Genomic DNA, 23,138 nt, shown 5'->3' with positions numbered 1-23,138 from the left:
ACGAGGGGGACCTAGGAAGCCTGGGCTCCCTGCAGTGAAGGACTTGATGAGTTGGGCGTCCCAAGGCAGACAAAATGGCTTCCCCCAAGTTCTTGTCACCTCTCCCCAGAAACAATCTCTCTGAATGGATGACTGACGCCTCAGGGGCAGGTGCAGTGGCCCGTGGCTGCCCTTTCATCTGTGGCACCGCAAACGTGCCTGCATCCAGCAGGAACTCGCAGACACGAACCCACCCCAAACACCCCAGACCACCCAGCAGAGCAAATGTCAAGGGCGGAGCCCCTCCACACTGCGGGCACCTACGAGATGAGCGTCTACCACCCACCCAGCCCCAGCTCTCTCCCCGGGACTGAGCCTCCTCGAGCATCAGCCTCTTGAAGGGGTTCACGCTGTTGATAAATGCAGTAGTCGCTCGAGTTTGCATTCTCTGGGCTTCCTGGCAGCAAGGGAGCCTGCAGGTGGGCCGGGCACGTAAAAACGCGCAGTGGGATGACCCGGGCCCGAACGAGAAAACGGACCGTCCCTGAACAAGACTAACGCGCCTACCTTCCGATGCCCAAAATATGTTGACGGGTTTGGAGAAGACGTCCTTGCTCTTGACCCAGCTGTCGTTACGCTGTTTGGTCCATGCGGACACAGCACAGTAATAACTGCCTCGGTCTTCCTCTGTGGTCCTTTGGATTCGGAAACTGAACGTGTCCGTACGCTCCTTAGAAAAAATAAAGTCTCCGTCCTGGGCCCGCTGCTTGCTCCGGTCTCCGTACTTCAGCGTCCAGTCCCCGTTCATGACTGCAAGCAGCTCGCTGGCCACCAGGTCATCGCTGCGCCGGTTCACCCTGTAGTACCAGGACACCGTGAAACGGACGCTGGCCTGCAAGCTCTTCATGTCCACTATGCGGCACTCCAGCTCTGTGAGGTCGTCTGAAAACTCGGGGACCTTAGAAGCATTCAGGTACACCTGATAGTCTGGTTCTGAACGAGAGGGAGAGAGGTAGGGGGAAGGGGCAGGATAAATAAAACCAGACAGCAACATACTAAGAATTAGCAAAAAGAACGAGACAAGCTACTCCCGTCCTGACCGTCAAATGCCCATCCTACCGACCACAGTGAAGGGAATCAAAGTCTTTGCGCTGGAGAGGAAGGATCTAGAGTCAGTTCCTGCAAAAACTTGCACAACGCTGCCACCTGGGGAACCTCCCAAGGCCAGAAGCCAAATAAATGCCTGTAATCAGAGTCCTGACCTTTCCATAGGCTCGGGGGCTGTGTCAGTTACCCCAGCAGGTCGGTCTTCCGCGAGGGAGCCGAGAGGCTCAGTGCTCATGCTCTACCGAGGTTTTGCCTGGTAAAGCCAGCCTGCCAGGCTGTGCCGACAGAGCTCCAAAGCCCCCGCTGGAGCAGCATGGGAAAACCCCCTCCCAGAGTGCATTCCAGCACTCGAGGCCGATCCCCACCCTGGCCTGGTTCCTGCCACCCTTGGCCAGGCTCCAAAGGCAAGGCCCTCAGGTCACCATTCGTCCTGCAGATTCTCATCCTCACTTTCCTGGTCCTCTGATTTTTTTCCGCTCAGTGTGTTCAGTAGTCAGTACAGCCTCCCCACACGACACTGTCTTCGCTGCCCCACGTGACTCTCCCACATAGTTCCCGCACACGGGAGAGCAGAGCGGGCTCTCTTGGGACCACGCCACATCCCTGCCAGGTGCACGTTCTGCCGGGGGTGGGAGGGAAGCCAGCGCCCTCCTGGCGTCCCCTGACTGCCGTCACAGCCCTCTCACTTTTATTCTCCCCTCATGTGAAAACCCTCCTTCCTCGGAGGTTCGCTGCACCCATCTCATCCATTTTTACCACTCCATGTTTCTGTCTCTGCTGTCCCCAAGGCCTTCCTCCACATTTGCCAAGGAACTGGCATTAGAACCTCTCTGTGGCCTTCCACCCCCTCCTCGGGTCATTCTCAACGATCTGAGGTTCTCCAGCCCCCACACCGTGTCACACCACTGTGGTCACCTGCTGGCAGTGGCCGTCTCCTCCTGACCGCCCTGCAAACTTCCACTCATCCTTCACTGTACCCTCCTCTGTGTCCACCTTCGGGGTCCCCAGAGTGTGGCACCCTTTCTCCCTGCTCCCATAAGCCGTGGAGGTACGCTCGTACAGCAGCGTCCCTGTTATTACCATTGAAGATCTCCTCCCCAAGTGCCAGATACACAGCCTTGTATGCAGCGGGCACTCAATCAATGTGTGCTGCCTGGCTTTTACAGAAAGTCACATTCTTCTCTTGTGGCATATGGTCCGCCAGGAGAAAACTAATTCTCCCTAAAGGGAACTTTCCATCTGCTACGGCGATCTTTATTCCCATCGCCCCAAACAGTTTAGTTTTATTTAACGCTGCTTTTATTGATGACTCATTCAGATTATAAACTGCTGAGGTCAAGGAACTGTTCTGTGATTTACACCTCTAATAAAATGTGTAACATCATGACTTCTCCAAGAATGATTCAGTGGCCAGGAAATGGAAAGAACGCAAAATCCTAACGCCTTCAAATGGCATCTTCACAAGCATTTCATTGCAAGTGAGGGTAGGCCCTGTGGCATATATAGTTAAACCAAGGGGACCTGGCCCACCAACAGGAGCACGCCGTGCCGCGGGGTGGAGGTTACGGAAACAGCATGGGCTGCCAGCACGCCACACTGCCTCCTCATCGGACAGGTGAATGTGCTAGAGTCGCACAGCTGGGAGGTGTCCTGCCTCCTGGGCACAAGGCTGGCACCCCATGCTGCCTCGGCAATGACACCACCTGTGGAATAAATACCACCCAAATGCCTTTACGCCGTCCCGTGCCTAAGACCTTCCCAGATTACTCTACATCCCAGGCTTCAGACCCTTTCCTCCTGGCAGACTTTGCCAGAGCTACCTGAGCGCAGACAGGACAACCAGGTTCCTCTCACGCGGCAAGGACAGCAGTGGACTGGCCGGGTGCATGGCAAGATCGCACTGCTCTGTCAGGACTGACCTGGAGAGACACACCAAGAGTGCTCGTGACACGGCAGGAGAAGCCACTGCCACGCACGGATCCCACCCCCATTACGAGCAGAACACGAAGACCCTTCATGTAGTTCCATGTTAACCAGAACAACAAACTGAGGCAGTAAAGGGCAGTGGTGAAGAGCCAGGGATCCGGAGGCAGACTGTTCGAATCCTGGCTTGGCCATCTACTTGCTGTGCACTTGGGCAGACTACTTAACCTCTCTGGTGCCTCACCTATAAAAATAGAGATAGGAGCAGTTACTGGCTCGCAATGCTGCTTGTGAGGACTAAGAGTTAAACTATACAGGCTGCACGCGGCTGGCTCTGTCGGTAGAGCGTGTGACTCTTGATCTCAGGGTTGTAAGTTCGAGCCCCACGTTGGGTATAGAGATCATTTAAAAATAAAATGTTTTTTAAAAAAAGGAGTTAAAATATACACAAAAGTGCTTACACTGGTGCCTGGCACGTGTGTGTACGCCTATGCACACACACGTATACGTATATATACGGGCACACGTGCATATTGGCGAACTACCATTCATCATTCCCAGCTCATATCTGAGGAAGCAGAGCTTTAAAGAGGTCAGTCACGTGCCCATACAGCTCCAAAGTGGGATCTGAACCCAGGGCCATATCCTTTCTAACGCCTTTCAAGGACAGCCTCGCCTCCCGGATGAACCACGTTCCGTCTTCAAAACTATTTTCTCACTCCCACTGACTGGCACAATGACCTGTAGCATCATGGAATGTCGTGCCTGGCAACGACACTGGTATGGCACCATCACCAGGAATCTCACCCACAGAGGCAGCTCCCCTCCACGTGCCGTCACCTAAGCCTGCATGACCAGCACCATCCAAATGGCCGAGAAGCAAGCTGTCGGATTTTTCTTCTGTTTCCTTAGCAGTCACCAGCTCTTAAAAATAAGCCCTTCAGGGGGTACCTGGGGGCTCAGTCGGTTAAGCGTCCGACTTCGGCTCAGGTCATGATCTTACGGTTCGTGGGTTCGAGCCCCGCGTCGGGCTCTGTGCTGACAGCTCGGAGCCTGGAGCCTGCTTCGGATTCTGTGTCTCCCTCTTTCTCTCTGCCCTTCCCATTCACGCTCTCTTTCTCTCAAAAATAGACAAACTTAAAAAAAAATTTTTTTTTAATTTTTTCAAATTAATGTTTTTAATGTTTGTTTATTTTTGAGAGAGAGACAGAGCATGAGTGGGGGAGAAGCAGAAAGGCAGACACAGAATCCAAAGCAGGCTCCAGGCTCCGAGCTGTCAGCACAGAGCCCGACGCGGGGGTTTGAACCCATGAACCGTGAGATCATGACCTGAGTTGAAGTCGGACGCCTAACTGACTGAGCACCCAGGCACCCCCCCACCAAAATATTTTTTTAAATAAGCCCTTCAGTCCTTGCTGGTTTACTTTCTTCCCCTGAGCATATTCCTCCAGAGGCATGCTGAAAATAAAGCTATTAAAATTACCATGAAAGATGGATGGTAGAGAAGCAGTAACATCTGTGGTCAGACCACAAGGCCCCCCCACAGCTCATTCCCTGGATACTGGAACCCAGCTGCTTCCCTGGGTTCCTCCTTAGGCTCAGACCTGAACACCAGCACAGAGCTGGCTTCTAGGCATCTCAGGTGGGTGTGTCCGTAGCATGGCCAGCGTACCACATTTGTACCATCACCTCGCTCCCCACCTGCCTCTGCCAATGTACACGCGCACAAACACGCATGCAAATATATAATACACACACATGCATGCAGGCACACACATGCACAAGCACATTCATACATGCACGCATACACATACGCACATTCATATATGCACACATGCTCACATATACAAGCACATTCATATGCTCACACAAAGCACACATTCATACGTTACACACACACATACACACTCATACGCATACGTACACACACTCATACATGCATGGACACACGCAAACACGCATTCATACACATACACACTCGTACACACACATGCACACATACATAAGCACACATTCACACACACTTGTACACATGCATGCACACGTATGTAAGCACACATTCATACACATACTCGTACACACACATGCACACATACGTAAGCACACATTCATACACACACACACTCCTACACACACATATGTACACACATACATAAGCACACATTCATACACATACACACTCGTACACACACGCATGCATACACATACATAAGCACACGTTCATACACATACACACTTGTACATACACGCATGCACACACATACATAAGCACACGTTCATACACATACACACTCATACATACACGCATGCACACACATACGCAAGCACACGTTCACAAACACATGCACACCCATACATAAGCACATACTCATACACACTCGCACATACATGTGCGTGCACACACAGCTGACTCCCGCTCCAGACTCGGCCAGCTCCTCCTCCTAACTTCCCAATTACTGTTCCTGCTGCCACACCCACCATTCGCTCTCCAGGTCACCTCTGCTCAAGGCGTGTGCCGTGTCCGACTCTCCACTCCGAGGGGCCCTAAGCCTCACACTGCTCCCATTCCAGGACCTGCACACCGTAGGTGCTCTGGAAGTATCTGTGAACAAAAGTGGGAGCCTCATGAACACCGCCCTCATCCCGGCCCTCTCTGCCTCTGGCCGAGACTATTTTAAGTAATTAACCCACCTCCAGGCGGACACAGGTATCAGGTCATCTGTACTGTAAACTTCCCATGGCTTTCCTTCTCACCTCCAGGGTGATGGGCACACTCCCCAGCCTGGCACACGAGGCTCTCGTGAGTGTGAGTCTACCCCATTTATCTGGCCTCACCGCCTGCTGCCTTCTTATATCTATTCTACATTCCCCTGGGGTGACACCTCTCCTCATTCCCTGACCTCCTCCCACGCTTCCAGGCTTTCTACCTCCCTTCCTGCCGCTCCCTCTACCTCGGCACCTGCGACACCTGCCCGGTGGCTGTTGAAGAGACGACTGAACAGACTCCCCCGTTCCATTCCACACCCCACCCCCAAGTGAGTCAGTTTAAACCCGATGAATCCAAACACAGAGAAGGCAGAGCACGGCGGGGCTGCTCTGAACGTCTAGTTCAGCAGGACAGGAGATTCTCGTTGACTGGCTGGTCTCCTTCTCTGTTAAGACTAAATCTTAGGCCCCCCCTACTGCAAAGACGAACAAAAACAAGTGGGTGCTCGGCTTGTGAACTTACAAGGCACAGGTTCCAGTGATTTAAAGGATGTTCAAAGGCCATGTGAACTACCCACCAGCCTTTCAGGCCGACTTTCGACTTGGACTCCTGGAGGAGGCATACACGGCCCCTCTATGTCAGAACAGCGGGAGTACAGGTGGGTTCTTCTTTCAGTTTTGTTTTGGCACACGAGTAGAAATTTTCCCTTTTTGTTGTTTTGCGATTTTAAACCTTGTTTGTGGAGAACTGTGCCCGTTCCTCGAACTCCATCACGCACATTCGTCTTCTGTATAGCCTTCTCTACTGACCAGAGAACGCCTACTTGGAATTCACCTGTCATACCTCTGCTTCTTGTTCAACAAACCTTCACAGAGACCCAACACCCACCAGGCTCCCTGCTCTCCAAGCCTTTCATCTGAACACTGCCTTGAACTTTGATTATTATTATAGGTATGTCTTATGGACCTTCTGTACGTCGCTTCCCAGGGCCAGAGACCAGCTACCTAATTCCTCCTTCTGTGCCAGGCATGTAGTGCCTTGTACGTAAATGATATTAAACCGTTTGCCGAATTGGAATAAGTTTAATATTTTGCATAAAAATGCTCGTTTGTGGCATAAGCATTTCACTACTGATTTATCCTGCTTGATCTCATCAAGAAATCAGCTAAGAATGCAATGGTGGTTATGTTTAAAAACCTGCTTATCAGTTAAGGATGCACACGAAAGTACTTAATGGCAAAATGACATGATGTCTGGGATATGCTTTAAATTCTACCAGAAAAAGTGTGTGTGTCTGTCTGTCTGTCTGTCTGCGGGAGGGAAGAGAGACAAAATACAATCAGCAAACTCCTGGCAATTACTGAAGCTGATGGTTCTTTCCGCTTCTGCGTGAGTTTTTTTTTACATTTATATTCCAAAAAGTTTTAAAAAATTAACAAACAACTCACCCACACTGTGAGCCCTTTCACAGAGACCAGACTAAGCATGACATCATCACTACTATTCTTAGAAACAAGGGTCTGCTCCCTAATCTGGCTCCACGAGGCTCTCTGCTCATATATACACCGCCACCCCCCACCAAAGCTACAGTCTCTAATAGACTCCCCACCCCCTGCCCAAAGAAAGACTTGTTTTTTTCAATATATGTCATTGAACTCCCTTGTTACAACTTTCAAACACAATGAGAAGCTGTCACAAGCCTTGGCTCATTTGTTAAAGCAGGTAATTTGTGCCTACTGTGTGTAGGGCCTGCACTGGACGTTTTCACACAGATTGCCTCCTTTCCTCGAACAGGAATTACACACATACATAAGCACACGGCATCATAGCGGCCGGCATTTATTGAGGACTTTCCATACACCACACGCCGTGCCATATACATTTCCTCGCGTTCTTGCTTAATCTTAACAACCTTTGAATATAGGTACTATTTCCACGTACGTTTCCTAAATAGAAAAAAAAAAAAAAAAAAAAAAGCAAAACAAAACCCAGAGCCCAGAGGTGTGAAGTTGGAAGCCTCAGGTCTTGCACCGCGCATGTGAGCAGGATCCTGGCCTGGCTCCCCCACCAGGACCGAAGTGCACAGCCTCCTTACATACCCGGTTGTGAACACTTTCTCAAAACCCACCAACATCCCAGAAGACGAGAGTGGTAATCACAGCCGAGGCACTAATCCCAAACTGTGTGCGACAGGGCCCAGCTCTAATACCCGCTCTGCAGCCTTGTTAACTTCGGAGAGCTAATCAGATGGGCAGGCTGCAAGCACGAGTTAGAGGAAACGGGAGAGGGCGTGCCCCCGTGTCTGCCCAAGGCAGTTCTGTTGCCTCGCACTGGGCAGGTACTACGGGGGCAGCGAACCGGCTGGCTAATTGTCAAGAGTGGCCGCTCTCGCCATCTGCGTAACAATTACGTATTCTCTGAGGTTTAAACAGTCTATCAAAACCCGTTGTTTGGGGGAGACCCCCTACCCCACCTTCAGGACCATGATTGGGAGGTTGTTTTCCGCGTCGGCCACTTCACAGAAGAAAGTAGCAACGTTTGGACGACCTCATGCAGTTTCCTCTCTCGCTTCATCCTCCTCACCGATCCCAGAGAAGGAAGAGTGAACTGCCGGGTTTGGGGGGAGCAGGGGCAGGAAAGGGGCTGGGCGTGGTCAGCTCGACCCCCTCTCCTCGGGAGCAGCTGACTCCGGGACCCACATCCTTAGTCCCTCCATGCCCTGAGACACACTCCCACGTCTTACTTGGTTAAGGACTTGGTGCGGAAGAGTACGTTATATATTGACCCTCCCTTCCAATAAATCCTCGTTATCGCCGCCAAGAGGATGTAGAGAGGACTCGAGCGCCGGTCACTGTGCTAAAAGCACTTCATAGGCAGCGTTCCATGGAAACCTAGAAAACCGAAGCCTCACAACCTTAGCAACGCACCCAAGATAACATGCCTAGAGAGCGGTGGAGCACATCCCCGCTCTCCAGCACTGGCCCACATGCTACTCTGCCTCCAGAGATAACCCCGGACAGACAGCTGATAACAGTCGCCCATAAGTTCTGCAGATCTGAATCTTATCTCCTGTGGATGGCCCAGAACTCTGAAGTCTCTACCAAGTACTTAGCAGATTAGCAGCTCCCTTTAAAGGAAAATAATTACCTTCCTCGCTGGCACACGGCTGGAAGAGGGGACAGTCCTCTGGTGGGGAAGAATGCAAATCAGGTTCTTGGGACTGAAAAGCCTGGCTCAGCTCTGCCTCCTCCTGTTCTTGTAGCCGAAACCCACGGAACGCCCACCAATTAATACCGCAGAGGTCTGGTACTTTGGGCAGACAGCTCAACCATAAACTGATTAGGATCCAACTCGTGCCAAAGACTCATTTCAGGCATCCAACTGCAGAGAGAGGTGGCCTGCTGTGTAGATCAACCAACCCTTCCTCCAGAGCCTCTCGTTTTAGCCATATACCAAATTGGGTCAACACAAAGCAACGTTTGTCCTCCATAGTAACAGCTTCTTACAGAAACTCCTTCACACACTTAAGATTTACGCCCTCAGCTTTTATAGAGTGGATATGAGAAACATCCATTTAAACAATCACTCAGAGCCTTTCATAAAGGAACAGTTGAAAGCACTGTCCATTATGTTCTCCGATGCCCTTCCATAAAAAAAGCACATGATAAATTCAGTGCCAACAGAAAGTTTGGCTCTCTCTGTTTTCCTTCATCAGAGGTGAACTGCACAATCACATTTCTTCTTGCCCCAACTCTTCAAAACTTCAGAAGCAAATTCAGCACTCAAGTGGAGCTAACTAATGGATCCCAACCACCTTGCGATATCTATTCTTTGATTTGTTTCTCACCCCTTTTGATCTTGGTTTTATTTTTATATCTCCTGCTTTAAATCGGGCTTCATTTTGCAAGCCAACTTAAATCTTTTTTCTCTCCTTCAAAAGTAGGACACAAATCCTAAGTAAAAGAGGCTTTTTCTTACCCTCTACAAAACCATCACAGCCCTCCCGGCTGCTTCAAGTGCTCTTGGACTCACCAGACCCATGCATCTCTGTCTGGTTAACACAATGGAACGTACGAGACGAGAAGACCCCAATCAGCTTCGACTCCCTCCTCTGCTCAGTACACTAACCCCAAGCCATCAGGACAAGAACGGCCCAGCTTTTAAAACTTTATGCTTTACAGTTTCAGGGGTAAAGCAGATTACAAGAGCCCAGAATGTTTCTACATAAGATAATAATACTTGGGGGGGCCCGCTGGCTCAGTCAGTCAGGCGTCTGACTTTGGCTCAGGTCGTGATCTCGTGGTTCCTGAGTTCGAACCCCAGGTCAGGCTCTGTCCTGATAGCTTGGAGCCTGGAGCCCGCTTCGGATTTTGTATCTCCCTCTCTCTCTGCCCCTCCCCTGCTCACATTCTTTCTCTCTCAAAAATAAACATAAAAAAACAAAAAGATGACAATACTTGGAACAGACTTGACTCTGCGACATAATTCTCTATAAGTCATTCTAAACGTTTCTTTTGAAATAAAAGAAACAAGCACTCACCATTTGGTAGATTCTATTTTCCACACATGTCTGCAGTTATGTTTCCAAGCCTCATGCCCTTTTGGAATATGACCTTGCTCCTCTCTCATTAAGAAATGGGGTCCCAGGGCGCCTGGGTGGCTCAGTCGGTTGAGCATCCGACTTCAGCTCGGGTCATGATCTCACGGTTCATGAGTTCGAGCCCCACGTCGGGCTCTGTGCTGACAGCTCGGAGCCTGGAGCCTGCTTCGGATTCTGTGTCTCCCCCTCTGTCTGCCCCTCCCCTGCTCACACTGTCTCTGTCTCTCAAAAATGAATAAAAATGTTAAAAAAAAAAAAAAAAGAAAGAAATGGGGTCTCAGTGTGCCTGGGTGGCTCAGTCAGTCAAGCATCCGACTTTGGCTCAGGTCATGATCTCAGTTCGTAGGTTCGAGCCCTGCACTGGGCTCTGTGCTGACGGCTCAGAGCCTGGAGCCTGCTTCAGATTCTGTGTCTTCCTCTCTCTCTGCCCCTCCCCCACTCACGTGAGCTCTGTCTCTCAAGTGAATAAATGTTGGGGCGCCTGGGTGGCGCAGTCAGTTAAGCGTCCGACTTCAGCCAGGTCACGATCTCGCGGCCCATGAGTTCGAGCCCCGCGTCAGGCTCTGGGCTGATGGCTCAGAGCCTGGAGCCTGTTTCCGATTCTGTGTCTCCCTCTCTCTCTGCCCCTCCCCCGTTCATGCTCTGTCTCTCTCTGTCCCAAAAATAAATAAACGTTGAAAAAAAAATTAAAAAATAAATAAATAAATAAAAGTGAATAAATGTTAAAAAAAATTTTTTTTTTAAAGAAATGAATGCTGGAGAGTCCTTCCCTAAATCCTAACCCTCAAAATCATAACCAAAATAAAAATCCATGGTTCTCAGATGGGAATAGGGCAGTACCTCACTCATGAGGTTATCGTGGGGATCAAATATTTAATGCACGTAAAGCCCTTAGCTCAGTGCCCGGTGTACAGTAAGTGTTTGATAAACGGTAATTATTATTTTTAACGTGTCAAGTAGCAAAACGGAAAGTTCTGTGTAACACCTGCCTAGGGAAGCAACTTTCGCAAGATGCAGTTTTGTGACAACATTCCATAGTCACATAATGTAAAATGACCTACATAAACAGAGTCCTTGGCACGTCGCCTGTCTTCCTATTTTTCTTGGACACCTCTCAGTCACCTCCAACAGCCCCCAAGGTGCATGCGGTAAGGTGTCCACATGCACGCACATACACGTCGTGGATCTAGAGATAATCATAGAGTGTCAGGCCAGGCCCATCCGTCTCTGGGCAGAGTCCAAAGGGGAGGTCCTGGAGAAAGGTCTGCTGCTGTACTCGTGCCCGACTCACCCCTGATAAGTGTCCGGGCAGCTGTAATGGAGTGAGTCACAGGCACGGGGAAGGAGGAGGTTTAAGAGGAAGAAAAAGAACACAGGCGGGGTTTCTACCACTTACACCCCCAGAAAGTTACCCTTCTGCACATATCTCTGTGCATTCTGGAAGCTGAACACGATTGCTTTCCTTGCAATTCTTGTTTTCCTATGCACATGCTTTAATACTCTCCATGTTTATCTATCCATTCGGCCAATGTTGCCCGAGTGCCCACCAAGTGCAGAGCGCCGCACAAGATGTGGGCGTTCTACAAACCTTCCATCGGTCAGGGTAAAGCACGCTGATGACTTTCCTGACAGTGGTGCCGGCACTCTGCGGACAAACAGACGGCTGGATCCTTGGGACAATAATGGAGCCTTTTCCCACCATTTAGTCTCTCTATTTCTTCTCACTCTCTGGAGGACACGGCCACCAACAAATCCTTTCCAGTTAAAAGAGCCCATTCCCTCCCGGAGCAACCCTCCTGCTTTCTGACAGTCCCTGCATCTCCCCCAGGCGACGCCGGGATCAGTACACCAGCACTTCAGAGAGGCCCTCACACTGGATTGCAGGCGGCGCTTTCTAAAAAAAAGAAAAGAAAAAAAAAAAAAAAGCCCCACCAGAGCTGTGATTCTAAGTTGGAGAGGAGGGGGGACCAGGAGTCGGCGCTGGGATTTGACGCACCATACAATGCACCAAGGATCAGAGCCGGGAGACAAATTCAGCTCCAGAGATGAAAAATCTTCTTTCGGTGCTGACAACATCTGTTTTATTTTGAAGGTTGCTAAGGAGAGTTCTAGCTGGGCCAACATTGCTCCAGTTCAGTACTTCATAGTGAGACTCTCGCACAGGGCTCAGACGGCAGGAATAAAAGCTCGCCAGATAAACCCTGCTCCTTTTACTGTGCAGATATCAAAGAATCACTTTGCTACCAGGGATGATTAACACCCTGCCTGGTCTCGCTCTGAATCGGCCATACCTTCTGCTCACACTCTTATTCCTCGTCCCCTCCCTGCCCCCTCTGTTCCCCACTTGCCGGCTCCCCCTCTCTGCCAATAAATTAGGAAGAAACAGACAGTGAACGTGCCACTGACCCGGGAGACTTTTGACACTGAGACGAGGAAGAGCGAAGTGTGGGATGGGGGTCATGGTGGGAGGGTACTTAGCATCAGACAAAGGAGGAAATGATTTCCTGGCCTTTACAGATGTGGTTTACCTACTAACAATCACAGCAGAGCCCAATGCCTGCATCAGGGCTCAGAACAGCCATGGGATGGTGGAGAGATCAAGCTCAAAACAGAAGAGTCTGACAAGTGGGCCCGTCCCCACCTGTGTAATGGTGCACCCCGATCTCCGCTCGTCCCCGATCCTGCTTAAGCTTCTCTGTAATTAATTATAAGAGAGGAACAAAAATGAGGAAAGTCAGCCCTGGGTGGGGGCAAGCGTGTAGGAGAACAAGGGCCGGGGGAGATGAGAATGGCAAAAAAAGACGAGGGCACGACAATTTCACACACATGCGGAGTTGTTATAAAGTGAGGGTCAAGGTGGTCAACAGGTGAGAACCGCCCTGCTCCTCCAGCGGGGACTGGCAGCCGGTGGGAGGGCCCACCAGAAGAGCCTGGGGAGCAGGAAGACCCCTGCACTGAACTGGCAGCTGCAAATAAAATCATTTGGGGATTCCAGGGCATTCAGCAAAAAAAAAAAAAAAAAAAAAATTGCATTCCATTAACTGAAGGAATTCTCTTTCCGCTCTGGGCTTTAGGAAGGCACCAGCTCCTGCCAGTGAGCACCTCAGAGTATAGGAAAAGGAAAGGGAGAATGGCAGTGCTCTCGCTCCAACAAAGATCCATTTCAAAGAGCCCTTCGGAGGGGCCGACCCTGCAAATCTTGACAACAAAAGGAAACTATATCCTCTCAAATGAGGGTATTGAGACAACCGAGGCCACATTATCCAAACATTGCCCTTGCCTGCCAGATTCTATTTCAGCCTGCTTTGCCCCTCCTTCCCCCCACCTTGGGATCTAGCCAGGCTAAAGTATGCTGGTCCCGATGTAAAGAACGCCAAGATCACGCAAAAGGCACAGTGCTCTAACTCATCCAGATATCCCAGGGAAGGGAGGGAGCCAGCAAGGCTAAGAGCCACCCCGCCCCCCACCCCCACCCCCACCAGGCACTCACCTAGCCAGGTCACATCCACACTGGCTGGGGCAGACCTGGCCTCTGCCACCTTGTGCCAGCTCCTGTTGTGTCCGGGTGCCCAGAGCGCCACGTGGCAGAAATAGTAGCCGGAGTTTTCCTTGCTAACGTCTCGAACCAGTAAATGGTAGGAGCGTGCATCCACGTGACTCAGGGCCACGTGAGGAGAGCTGTGCACCAGGGAATCCCGGTCCAGCCGTGCCAGCACGGGGGCGCCAGGCCAAGCGCCATCAGGCGTCCTGCTGAAGTACCATGTCACCTCAGGTCGGACGTCGTCTGCTCGGTCGGTTGTGATGTTGCAGGTCAGGTCCAACCCCTTTCCTTCAGCCACAGACACATTCCTGGCCACAGCCACTCGCAGAACTTGAAAATGAAAAAAAAAAACAAAACAAAAAACCCATCTAGATAAACAGGGTTATGTTTGCCCCTCCCTGCTTTAGATCCTCTTTATTTATTTATTTATTATTTTTTTTTAATGTTTATTTTGAGACCCAGAGTGCATGTGCAAGACAGGTAAGGGCAGAGAGAGGTGGGGAAGAGAGGATCCCAGCCAGACTCTGGCTGATGGCACAGAGTCCGATGTGTGGCCCGAACTCACAAACCACGAGATCAAGACCTGAGCCGAAGTCGGATGCTCAACTGGCTGAGCCACCCATGTGCTCCTAGATCCTCCTCTCCTTTTATCTTATTTATGGCATTAAAGTCAGAAGGCTCTGTGCAACTGTAAGTGTGTGAGAAATATTTACTGAATAAGGAGCTATAACTCGTTTCTTTTCATTCCACGAAAATACTAACAGCAGCAAACACTAATACACTTACTATGTGCCAGGCACTATTCTGAGTGCCTTGTAAATACTAACCTTCAAAACAACCCTAGGAGGTAAGTACTAGCATTGTCTCCCTTTTACTGACAAGGAAACTGAAGCACAGAGAAGTTAAGTAAGTTGCCCAAGGTCACACAGGCGACCGTTTGAAAAGAAGTCGGAACATCGCAAAACTACAATTATAGTTTCACCATGTGTGTGATAAAACTTGGGTGCTTCTACAGACAGCTCAGTTCTGACTGGCTGACGTAACTAGTTTGGGACTAGGGCCTTGGGGTTAGAGGCTGGCGGGCAGGAGGTAAGGGTGGAAACATCTTCTGGGCACAACAGGAGAAAATCCTAAACAGAAGGACCAGGAAAGTGAAACCAGACAATACTCAATATTGAGTCAAGTCTTCAAAATGCAATGTACTTAGAGCATCATATATTCCGTTAGACACGCCCACCTTAAAGTCAAACATAAAGCATATATTCTGAAACTTTGCAAAACGCCATGACTTTTGAACTCTCCACACCACTGCCTTCTCGCATGAGTGTGGATGATTAAAAGTAGACTATATTTAGATGAAGCATTGAAGTATTTGGTGTCACAGTCTCTAGACAGATCTGGTTTCAGCATTCCCCTGTCAAAGCTTTTTACATGGAAACGTTTTACTTTATTCGAGCGTTGTTTTTTTTTTTTTTTTTTAAAGAAGTTGAACATCTGTAATCAGAGTAGAAAAACATTCAATTCGTGGTAATGCTCTGGGAACAACTGCTTAAATGAGAAATAGCTAACGTCTCCCAGGGGGTTCAAGTGCAGGCGCAATCCTGGTCTTCCAGCAAGACTGGCTCAGCGTCAGCTATCCTGAGTAAGCTCAGTAACAAAGGCTGGTGCCTAGTTCAGAAATGGCCCAACCCCAAAGCCCAGGCCCTCTGGAGTAGATGGTTTTCACAGGAGTATTTCCAGAGCCTGACAACATTTCCGACAACCATTTCAGGCCACGTTCAAGACCCACCTTGACGAAGATGGAAAATGAAGTGGGTATATTATAAAAGAGAACTGATAAGTCGAATTTTTCACCCTCCAAATTGTGCCTCCTCCTTCACCTCTTGAAAGGGGCCAAAAGTAATTTGAGGGCATCTTTGGAGAGGAGTCAGTATGGAAACTTCTGCTCTGAGCCTGTGCTGTGGTGAACAGCCCCACATATGATGCCTGTGGTCAGAGACCCTGGAATGCTGCTAGCGTCCCTCTGTGTGGCTGGAGGCAGAAGGAGGCTCAGGAGAGAGACACGTGAGGGAAGCAGGGGTAAATACACAGCTGTAGACTGCACATATGGAGAAAACGGATTCTTAGCTTTAGGAATATCGGCAGAAACGGCTCTTCAACTGAATAGTTCACTTTGTAATTTTCTCTCCGCAAGTTGCGAAATAGCTTGTCACATCACTAACCATTGTTCCCGTATGTTCTGGACTGGGGGGTGGGGTGGGGTGGGGCGGGGGGGGGCTGGTTCACAGCTGGGAGACAGGAAAGTGCAGGCGAAAGAAAAAGGAGAATCATTTCTAAGGACTCGTAATGCAAGGGGATACCTCAGACAAAGCCTGTGGTGGTGAAGCTTTCTCGGGCTGGACAGAACTGAACCCATAAATCAGACACCAAGATGTGCACGAACCAGACCACTCCCAACACGGCGGGGAGGCGGGTATTGCCACATATTTTACACAGCCCCACTGTTTAAGTGGCTTTGGGCTGTTTATCATAACAATGCAATAAGAATATTTAAGAAGGTAATTCTGGAGAGTGCAGGTGTTGACAAAAGAGAAAGGCCAGCACTCCAGTGTGGTGGCTCTCAACCTGGAGTCCAAGAAGACAGTTGAGAAACTCTGTGACATGGATGGGAAAAAAATCTTGCCTTTGTGCACATGTGTGATCTCTCTCTTGCTCTCAAAACAAAAAAAAAAAAAGAGGCCACAGATATTTTCAAATGACGTTGTAATTGTTGCACATATCTTAAAATATCATTTGCATCCATTGCTACTTGGAAACTACAGTAGTTACTAAGCCTGCCAACTACAGATTACTTAATGAATGAATAAAGCACAATATTACTACATAACAAATTTGTCTGAAAATATTTTGATAACTATTTTAATGTAATTGTTTTCCTTTGTCACCTCAAATATGCATTTTAGAAGTTAAAACATGTTAATTCTGAGAAAGCATCTGTGGACTGTCAAAAGACCGTCAAAGCGACCCATGGCACAAAATGGTTACGAACCCCAGGCTCAGGTGAGAGTCAGAGGCTAGTACATCCAGGCTCAGAGTTTTCAAGTCTTATACTAGCTATTATGGGTTCTGTGGCTTGTTTGAAATAACAAATACCTTTACAGCTGAGATTCCTGCACAAAAAGGTAACGTGTTGCAAAGCTGAAACTCTTAATCCTCTGCCCTGTGAGAAGAGTTGTCTGATACAAGCTGAATATCCCAGCTTCTTAGGACAGATTCCAGGCAGATCACATCTTCAAAGGAAGGTGACCTGAGTCCATTTAGAAAGTGATTTCTGCGGCCAGTGGAACCAAGACTGACTGCGATGGGTAGCATCCTTCCTCGGCAAGAGCACCTCCCGCCTCACCTCACTAATGGCTGCGGTCACTCAGGAACCTGCTTTTTTACCAAACCCAATTCCTGGGCAGTGGTATAAATGGAAAGCAAAATGCTCAGGACCATGCAGTCTGCAGAGGAAAAATACTCCCCGTGTGCACGGTTTCCTGTTTTCCTTCCCGTCTGAGTTACAGAGTGGCCACACATTCACACTTTACACTGAGGAAATGAGTCTGTCTTCCCACCGTACAAAGCAGGGGGCGGCAGCAACAGATGTGAACGTTAGATTCCCAGAAAACCAAGGACAGCCATCCATCCACAGCAAGGACCACATCTTGAGATGGTCTCTTTACGCTGTCTTTGTCAGAGCTGGAGGTTCTACGGTGCCTGGAAACATTCCTCAAACCCCTCTCCATTAATGCCTGTTGGATACTGAGTCAACAACAGCTTGATTTTCTCTTACCTGTCTTTTCATGGCTTTTCCTAAATGTCTCTTGTATTTTCTTACTTCTCCAGTAGGAATAGGAAAGGGTTGGCTTCTTTTTTTTTTTTTTTTTTTTTTAAAAGAAACAAAGGCTACTTCACAGATGAGAGGACGCAGAACTTCTTGCATGGAGACCCCAGGGCCAGATGCTTGCTCCTGGGGTGTGTGTCATACATGGAATGAGAAGAGGCCCGGCCCTAGAGAAGTCTCACCTAGCAGGGCACGGCCCATCTGAGGGGACCCAGAGGACCCAAGATGGACGAGAGGTCTGCGCATGAGACAGACACACATCCCCACCAGCTGTGCAGAATGGAGGATTCGGAAATTCAGGGAACACCCGAGCAAGATAAAGCCAAAACACAATAAAGGGAGCAGGGTGGGGACAGCTCAGCCCCAAAGCCCCTCGGAACACCAGGTCAGACCTCACTCTGACACTTAAAGGGACTTAAGCTTTCAGTCAACAAACTGTCTTAGTATCTTCTGCAACCGGCAGCGTCCCCTGAGTATGAATCCAGACGGGAAGCAGCTGTAAAGCCACACTACAGGCACACGGCACAACACCAATGCGCCTTTCCCCAGCTGTCACCACCACCTACTCCCCCATCCCCTCAAAGCCAGGCCGCAGGTGACCTGTCAGCAAAGGACAGGGCTCCCTCCCGCCTGTTTCTTTCCCCAGCACCGGCCAGAACACAGGCCAGGGTGCCAACCGGATAAGTCCCAGGAGCTCACCTGTCGGCTGGATCAGCACGGTGGCCACGTCCACGGCTTTCTCCTGAATCTCCTGCCAGCTGCCCTGCTCTCCGATCCACTCGCTGACCACGCACCTGTAGGAGCCCTGGTCCGCGGCCAGGGCGCGGGCCACAGACAGGCGGTAGCCGTCGGCGCCCACGGTGTCCAGGCGCACATCTCCCACGCGGTAGCGCTGCTCGTAGCCGGGCCCCGGGCGGAAGCGGCCCTCGTGGGTCAGGGCCAGCACGCTCCGCCGGGCCGTGCCCCGCTGCAGCTCCCATAGCAGCGCCAGGTGCGTGTGCAGCGGCGACGCCGTGGAGGCCGAGCAGCGCAGCTCGAACGGCTCGCCCAGGCGCAGGCTCAGGCCCGGCTCGGGCGGCGCAACGGCACCCACCTGCAGGGCATCGGCCAACACTGCGGGAGGAAGGCGAGGCGTCAGTCGCGTCGCACCCCCGGCCCCTGCAGGCACCAGCCCCTTCTAGGGCTTTCTGGCCCCAGGGGGAGCGGCCCTGCGCCCCTGCCCTGTTTAATGCCCACGTGGGAACACTCCCCATTTTAATTTGTGCGTAAGGCAAAAAAAAAAAAAAGAAAAGAAAAAGAAAAAGAAAAAAAAGGAAAAAAGAAAAAAGGAAAAGAAAAAAAGAAAAAAGAAAAAATAAGAGGCACTAAGAAGACATTTCCCCCCCGCCCCCCCCCCCCCCCAGCTGGATGGAAAACACTCCCTTTTGGGAGTTGTGCCCTGGGGATGCGTTTCTGCCACCCTTGAACAAGTTGCTTTACTACCCTGTGCCTCAGTTTCCTCATCTCTAAACAGGGATGACAACTGGGCCCATCTCAGGGAGTTGAGGGAGTTAAAGGAGTGATAAGGGAAGGTGCCTGGCACTCGGCAAAGCTGGAAGATAACTAGCTGTTACTGTCAAACGCTCCTCTGTTCGGGCACAGGGCTGCAATAGGGAGCCTGAAGAATCTCCTAGCAGATAAATCAGCATGATGGGAAGACGGCAAAAGCATGGCATGAGCTGCCTGTGCCCTGAGGCCCAGGAAATTCCTAAGAATAACTAGGGTGAGCAGAAAGTTTCTGCAGGATAGGAACCCTTTAAGGAAACCTGAAGCCTCAGCTATTTACTCTATTAGGGCCATTTGGGAAAAGGCTGCCTCTTTACAGAGTCTAGAATAAGGGGCCAGAAATCAAGAAAGTGTTGGTGAGTGCATGTTAGGAAGGGAAGTTATAAGCGAGGTAACCAGAAAAGTGGCCTCTACCAGGGGGCAAGGACAATCTCCCAGGCTGGTCTACAAGCTGGATAAAAGAATCCTCAAACACCCCTATTCATGATCTCTTCCGTTTTTCTCGACATTCCACACCGAGAAAGGAATTCAGCGTCCTTAAGACAAAACTACATCTTTAGAAAGACCTATCCTAAAGACCATCTCTACTGCACAACGAATGACCTTCTAGTATATACATCGGTCTGTGAGTCTGGTTCACATGACTCCGTTCCCGTGGCCAGTTATCTGTTAGCACACAGCCACGAAGCCGAGGGCCACACAGACCCTGGACCGTGCCGGGCAGGCACCGAAGGCGCCACCTGGGCAGCCAGCCAGTCTCTTTTGTGACCGTTTATCTATCTCCTTTCCTCACCCAAGGAAAGCCTCTCCTTGCTTCTTCCTTCCAAAGACTGGAGAAGAAACAGGAAACCACTGGGGAAAAGGGTAGGGGAAATTCTCCGGCTGCCCCTTACTCCTCAACATGAGAATTACAGGGGACATAAGTGTGCATCTGACCTAATAGAGGTAGGGCGTGTGTGTGACTAAAAGCAACACATTATTGAACTGCAATCAAGAATGTCTCATGGGGGGCGCCTGGGTGGCGCAGTCGGTTAAGCGTCCGACTTCAGCCAGGTCACGATTTCGCGGTCCGTGAGTTCGAGCCCCGCGTCGGGCTCTGGGCTGATGGCTCAGAGCCTGGAGCCTGTTTCCGATTCTGTGTCTCCCTCTCTCTCTGCCCCTCCCCTGTTCATGCTCTGTCTCTTTCTGTCCCAAAAATAAAAATAAACGTTGAAAAAAAAAAAAAAAAAAAAAAAGAATGTCTCATGGGACTTTTTTCTAAAAGACATCTTTAGGATTTTCTGTTAGAATAAGGAAGAGGTGATGGAAGAGGCAGATTTGATGTGTCAATACCTACATAATGCATGTGGCTGTTTTATTCCCTCACGATGGTTGAATGGGGTGGGGGGCGGGGGAACAGCAGCTGCAACATGGCAGGGTTCTGCGCATGATTACAGAGAGAACAGATACTTGGGTCTGCCCCCTTTTTTTTAGATCATCGTGTACATCTTCTACATGCCCAATCGTTACCTACAGTCCCTGCTCTAATATAAATGCTTTACGGCGGGGCGCCTGGGTGGCTCAGTCAGTTCAGCGTCCAACTGGGGCTCAGGTCAGGATCTCACAGTTCATCAATTTGAGCCCCTCATCAGTCTCCCTGCTGTCAGCCGGCTTTGCATCCTCTGTGCCCCTCTCTCTCTGCCCCTCCTCTGCTCGTGCACTCTTGCTCTCTCTCTCTCAAAAATAAACAAACTTAAAAAAAATACATAAATAAATACTTTTTTGGAACAAGGCAGGGTACGAATAAATGCATAATTAAGTAATAACAATAATGTTTCTATTTTGCTGGCCCCAAATGAAAATAGTTTGTTCTTGCTTATTTACTAATTAGCTGAGAGAATTTTAGGCAAGTAATTAACCTATGCTCTTCCACTTCCTCATGTGTAAATTAGGCAAATATCCTGCCTGGTCTTCTTCATTGGGTTCAGAGAATCAAAGGTGGGAATAAATCTAATAGGACTTGGGAAACAGAAAACAAGCAAACAAACCAAACCGCACCCCAAACATTCCAGGTATGTAAGGTATGATTCTCCGCAGAGAGGCCAATAAGCTAGCAGGGTCCATTGTAAGCTAGCAGTGACCACGTCGTCCTGTCTCTACAGAGAACCCACACAAATTCTAGAGTGGGCACTGAGATCATGAAGGGCACAAGCTTGGAAGCATGTGATAGTCTCATGAGAGTGAACGTTATCATGACCATCACCTTCTCACTGCAAATCTGCTAATCACCTTGTGCTCGGAGCCTTTAAGGGGAGCACCGTTTCACAGAGGAGAAGTGGAGCCATGTAGCATGCCCACGGCCACACGGCTGTCCAGCCAGTCATTGGAGCGAGTGCGGGCAGCCTGGCCCAGACCTGGGCCCTGCCACCACGCCAGCCAAGGATGGGTCAGAATCACAGTGAAGAGAAAGGACCCTCCCAGGCGACCCCGCCTACCCTCTGCTGTTAAGCAGGTAAGGTGCTTCTTTCTGTCCATTGGACGGAGGGAGCAGAGCCCCAGAGGAGTCTCCTTTCTTGGCAAAGTTACCCCCCGCCGAGTGGCAGCGGAAGGTCTAGCCCCTGACGCGACGCCCCACCCCCCTCCTCCCGAGAGGCTATACCTTTAACCTGCACTATATCCTCATAGTTGCCCTGGACAGTGGCGTCGGTGCTGGGGGTGGAACACTTGTAGTGGCCCTGGTCCGAGGGCTGGACATTCTTGATGTGGAGCTCCACGCCATCGTTGGCGGTCCGCCGCAGCAGGATCTCACCCCTCTGCAGGCGCTCCCGGTACGGCTGGGCCGGGAAGCCCGCCTCCCAGGTGCTGGCCAGCTCCACGAAGCTGCTGCCCGAAGACGAGAAGCTCCAGTCGAAGTTCTGCTCGCTGGGACCGTCATAGTCGCTCACGTTGCAGGGGATGACCAGCTCGGTGCCCACCACCCGCACCAGGCTCCCCGAGGGGACTCTCACCACACGCCCTCGACACAGAGCTGCAATGACAAGAGAGGACGGGCAGGCATTGAGTCGTGGAAGGTCATCCCAGGATAAATGGGTCAAAACCCCGTTGGGTGTTCCTGCTCACAGGCTTGTGGCAAAAATGTGACATGTGGCCCGCTGGGAAAAATGAGGCGCTGCCTCGATCTGAGAAGGTTAAGCCCATCCCTAGAACCCCGAGCCAGGAATACAACCCTCAAGTGCGTGCCTCTCACACAACAGTTTCCTAGGATTGGCGGGGAAGAAGACAAGTATTAAAAGTAGGCTAACCGTAAACCTGAATGGCTTCTTCCCTCCCGTTACTATTTAACATACCATTGTCACTCAGCGTGATGCAGAAATATTTTAGGGTTGGTGCGAAAGAAAAGGACACAGCTAATCAAGTATTTACATTTCTGCCCACCCTGGATCAACCCTCATCCCTGGAGACCATTCCCTAGGGCTCCTGAGGACCTGATTTACACTGATGGATGCCAATCCCGAAACCCGAGAGCAGCCTGCTGATAAAAAGATTTAACTCCGGTTATCTGACATTGCCTATAAATTAATATTAAAATATGACGACTCCACCAAGTATTAATTTTCTATTTTCTGGCTCATTTCCTTCTCTCTACTCTTCACCCTGATCTAAATTCAGAATGAGGATAGGGAAACACAAAGGGAGACAGTGCCTTGTCTGGCTGGTTGCTGGGCGTTGTTAGGAACGTGGCAGCTTGCCGAGTTCAGAGGACAAAGCCAAGAGTTTACTGGTGTTCCCTGCTCCGAGAGCACATACCTCCCAGGCCTCTGATAGGGCCCGGGGGACCGCACCTATGTGGCCTTTAAGATGTCATCTTTCC

The 23,138-nt window shown here is 50.2% G+C and overlaps 1 protein-coding gene across 1 annotated transcript in view; it reads right to left on the bottom strand.

Moving 5' to 3' along the window:
• Positions 1-23,138, bottom strand: part of PTGFRN (prostaglandin F2 receptor inhibitor) — an 87,875-nt gene that overhangs the window by 23,230 nt on the left and 41,507 nt on the right. The window contains exons 2-5 of the mRNA XM_043575944.1: positions 21,927-22,295; positions 18,443-18,856; positions 13,807-14,187; positions 547-972 (exon numbers count right to left, since the gene is read on the bottom strand). Of these exons, the coding sequence (XP_043431879.1) occupies positions 547-972; positions 13,807-14,187; positions 18,443-18,856; positions 21,927-22,295 (1,590 nt within the window). The remainder of the gene's footprint in view (positions 1-546; positions 973-13,806; positions 14,188-18,442; positions 18,857-21,926; positions 22,296-23,138) is intronic.

Source organism: Prionailurus bengalensis, chromosome C1, assembly GCF_016509475.1.
Source record: "Prionailurus bengalensis isolate Pbe53 chromosome C1, Fcat_Pben_1.1_paternal_pri, whole genome shotgun sequence".
Lineage (NCBI taxonomy): Eukaryota > Metazoa > Chordata > Mammalia > Carnivora > Felidae > Prionailurus > Prionailurus bengalensis.
This window is presented reverse-complemented; position numbering and strand designations above follow the sequence as displayed.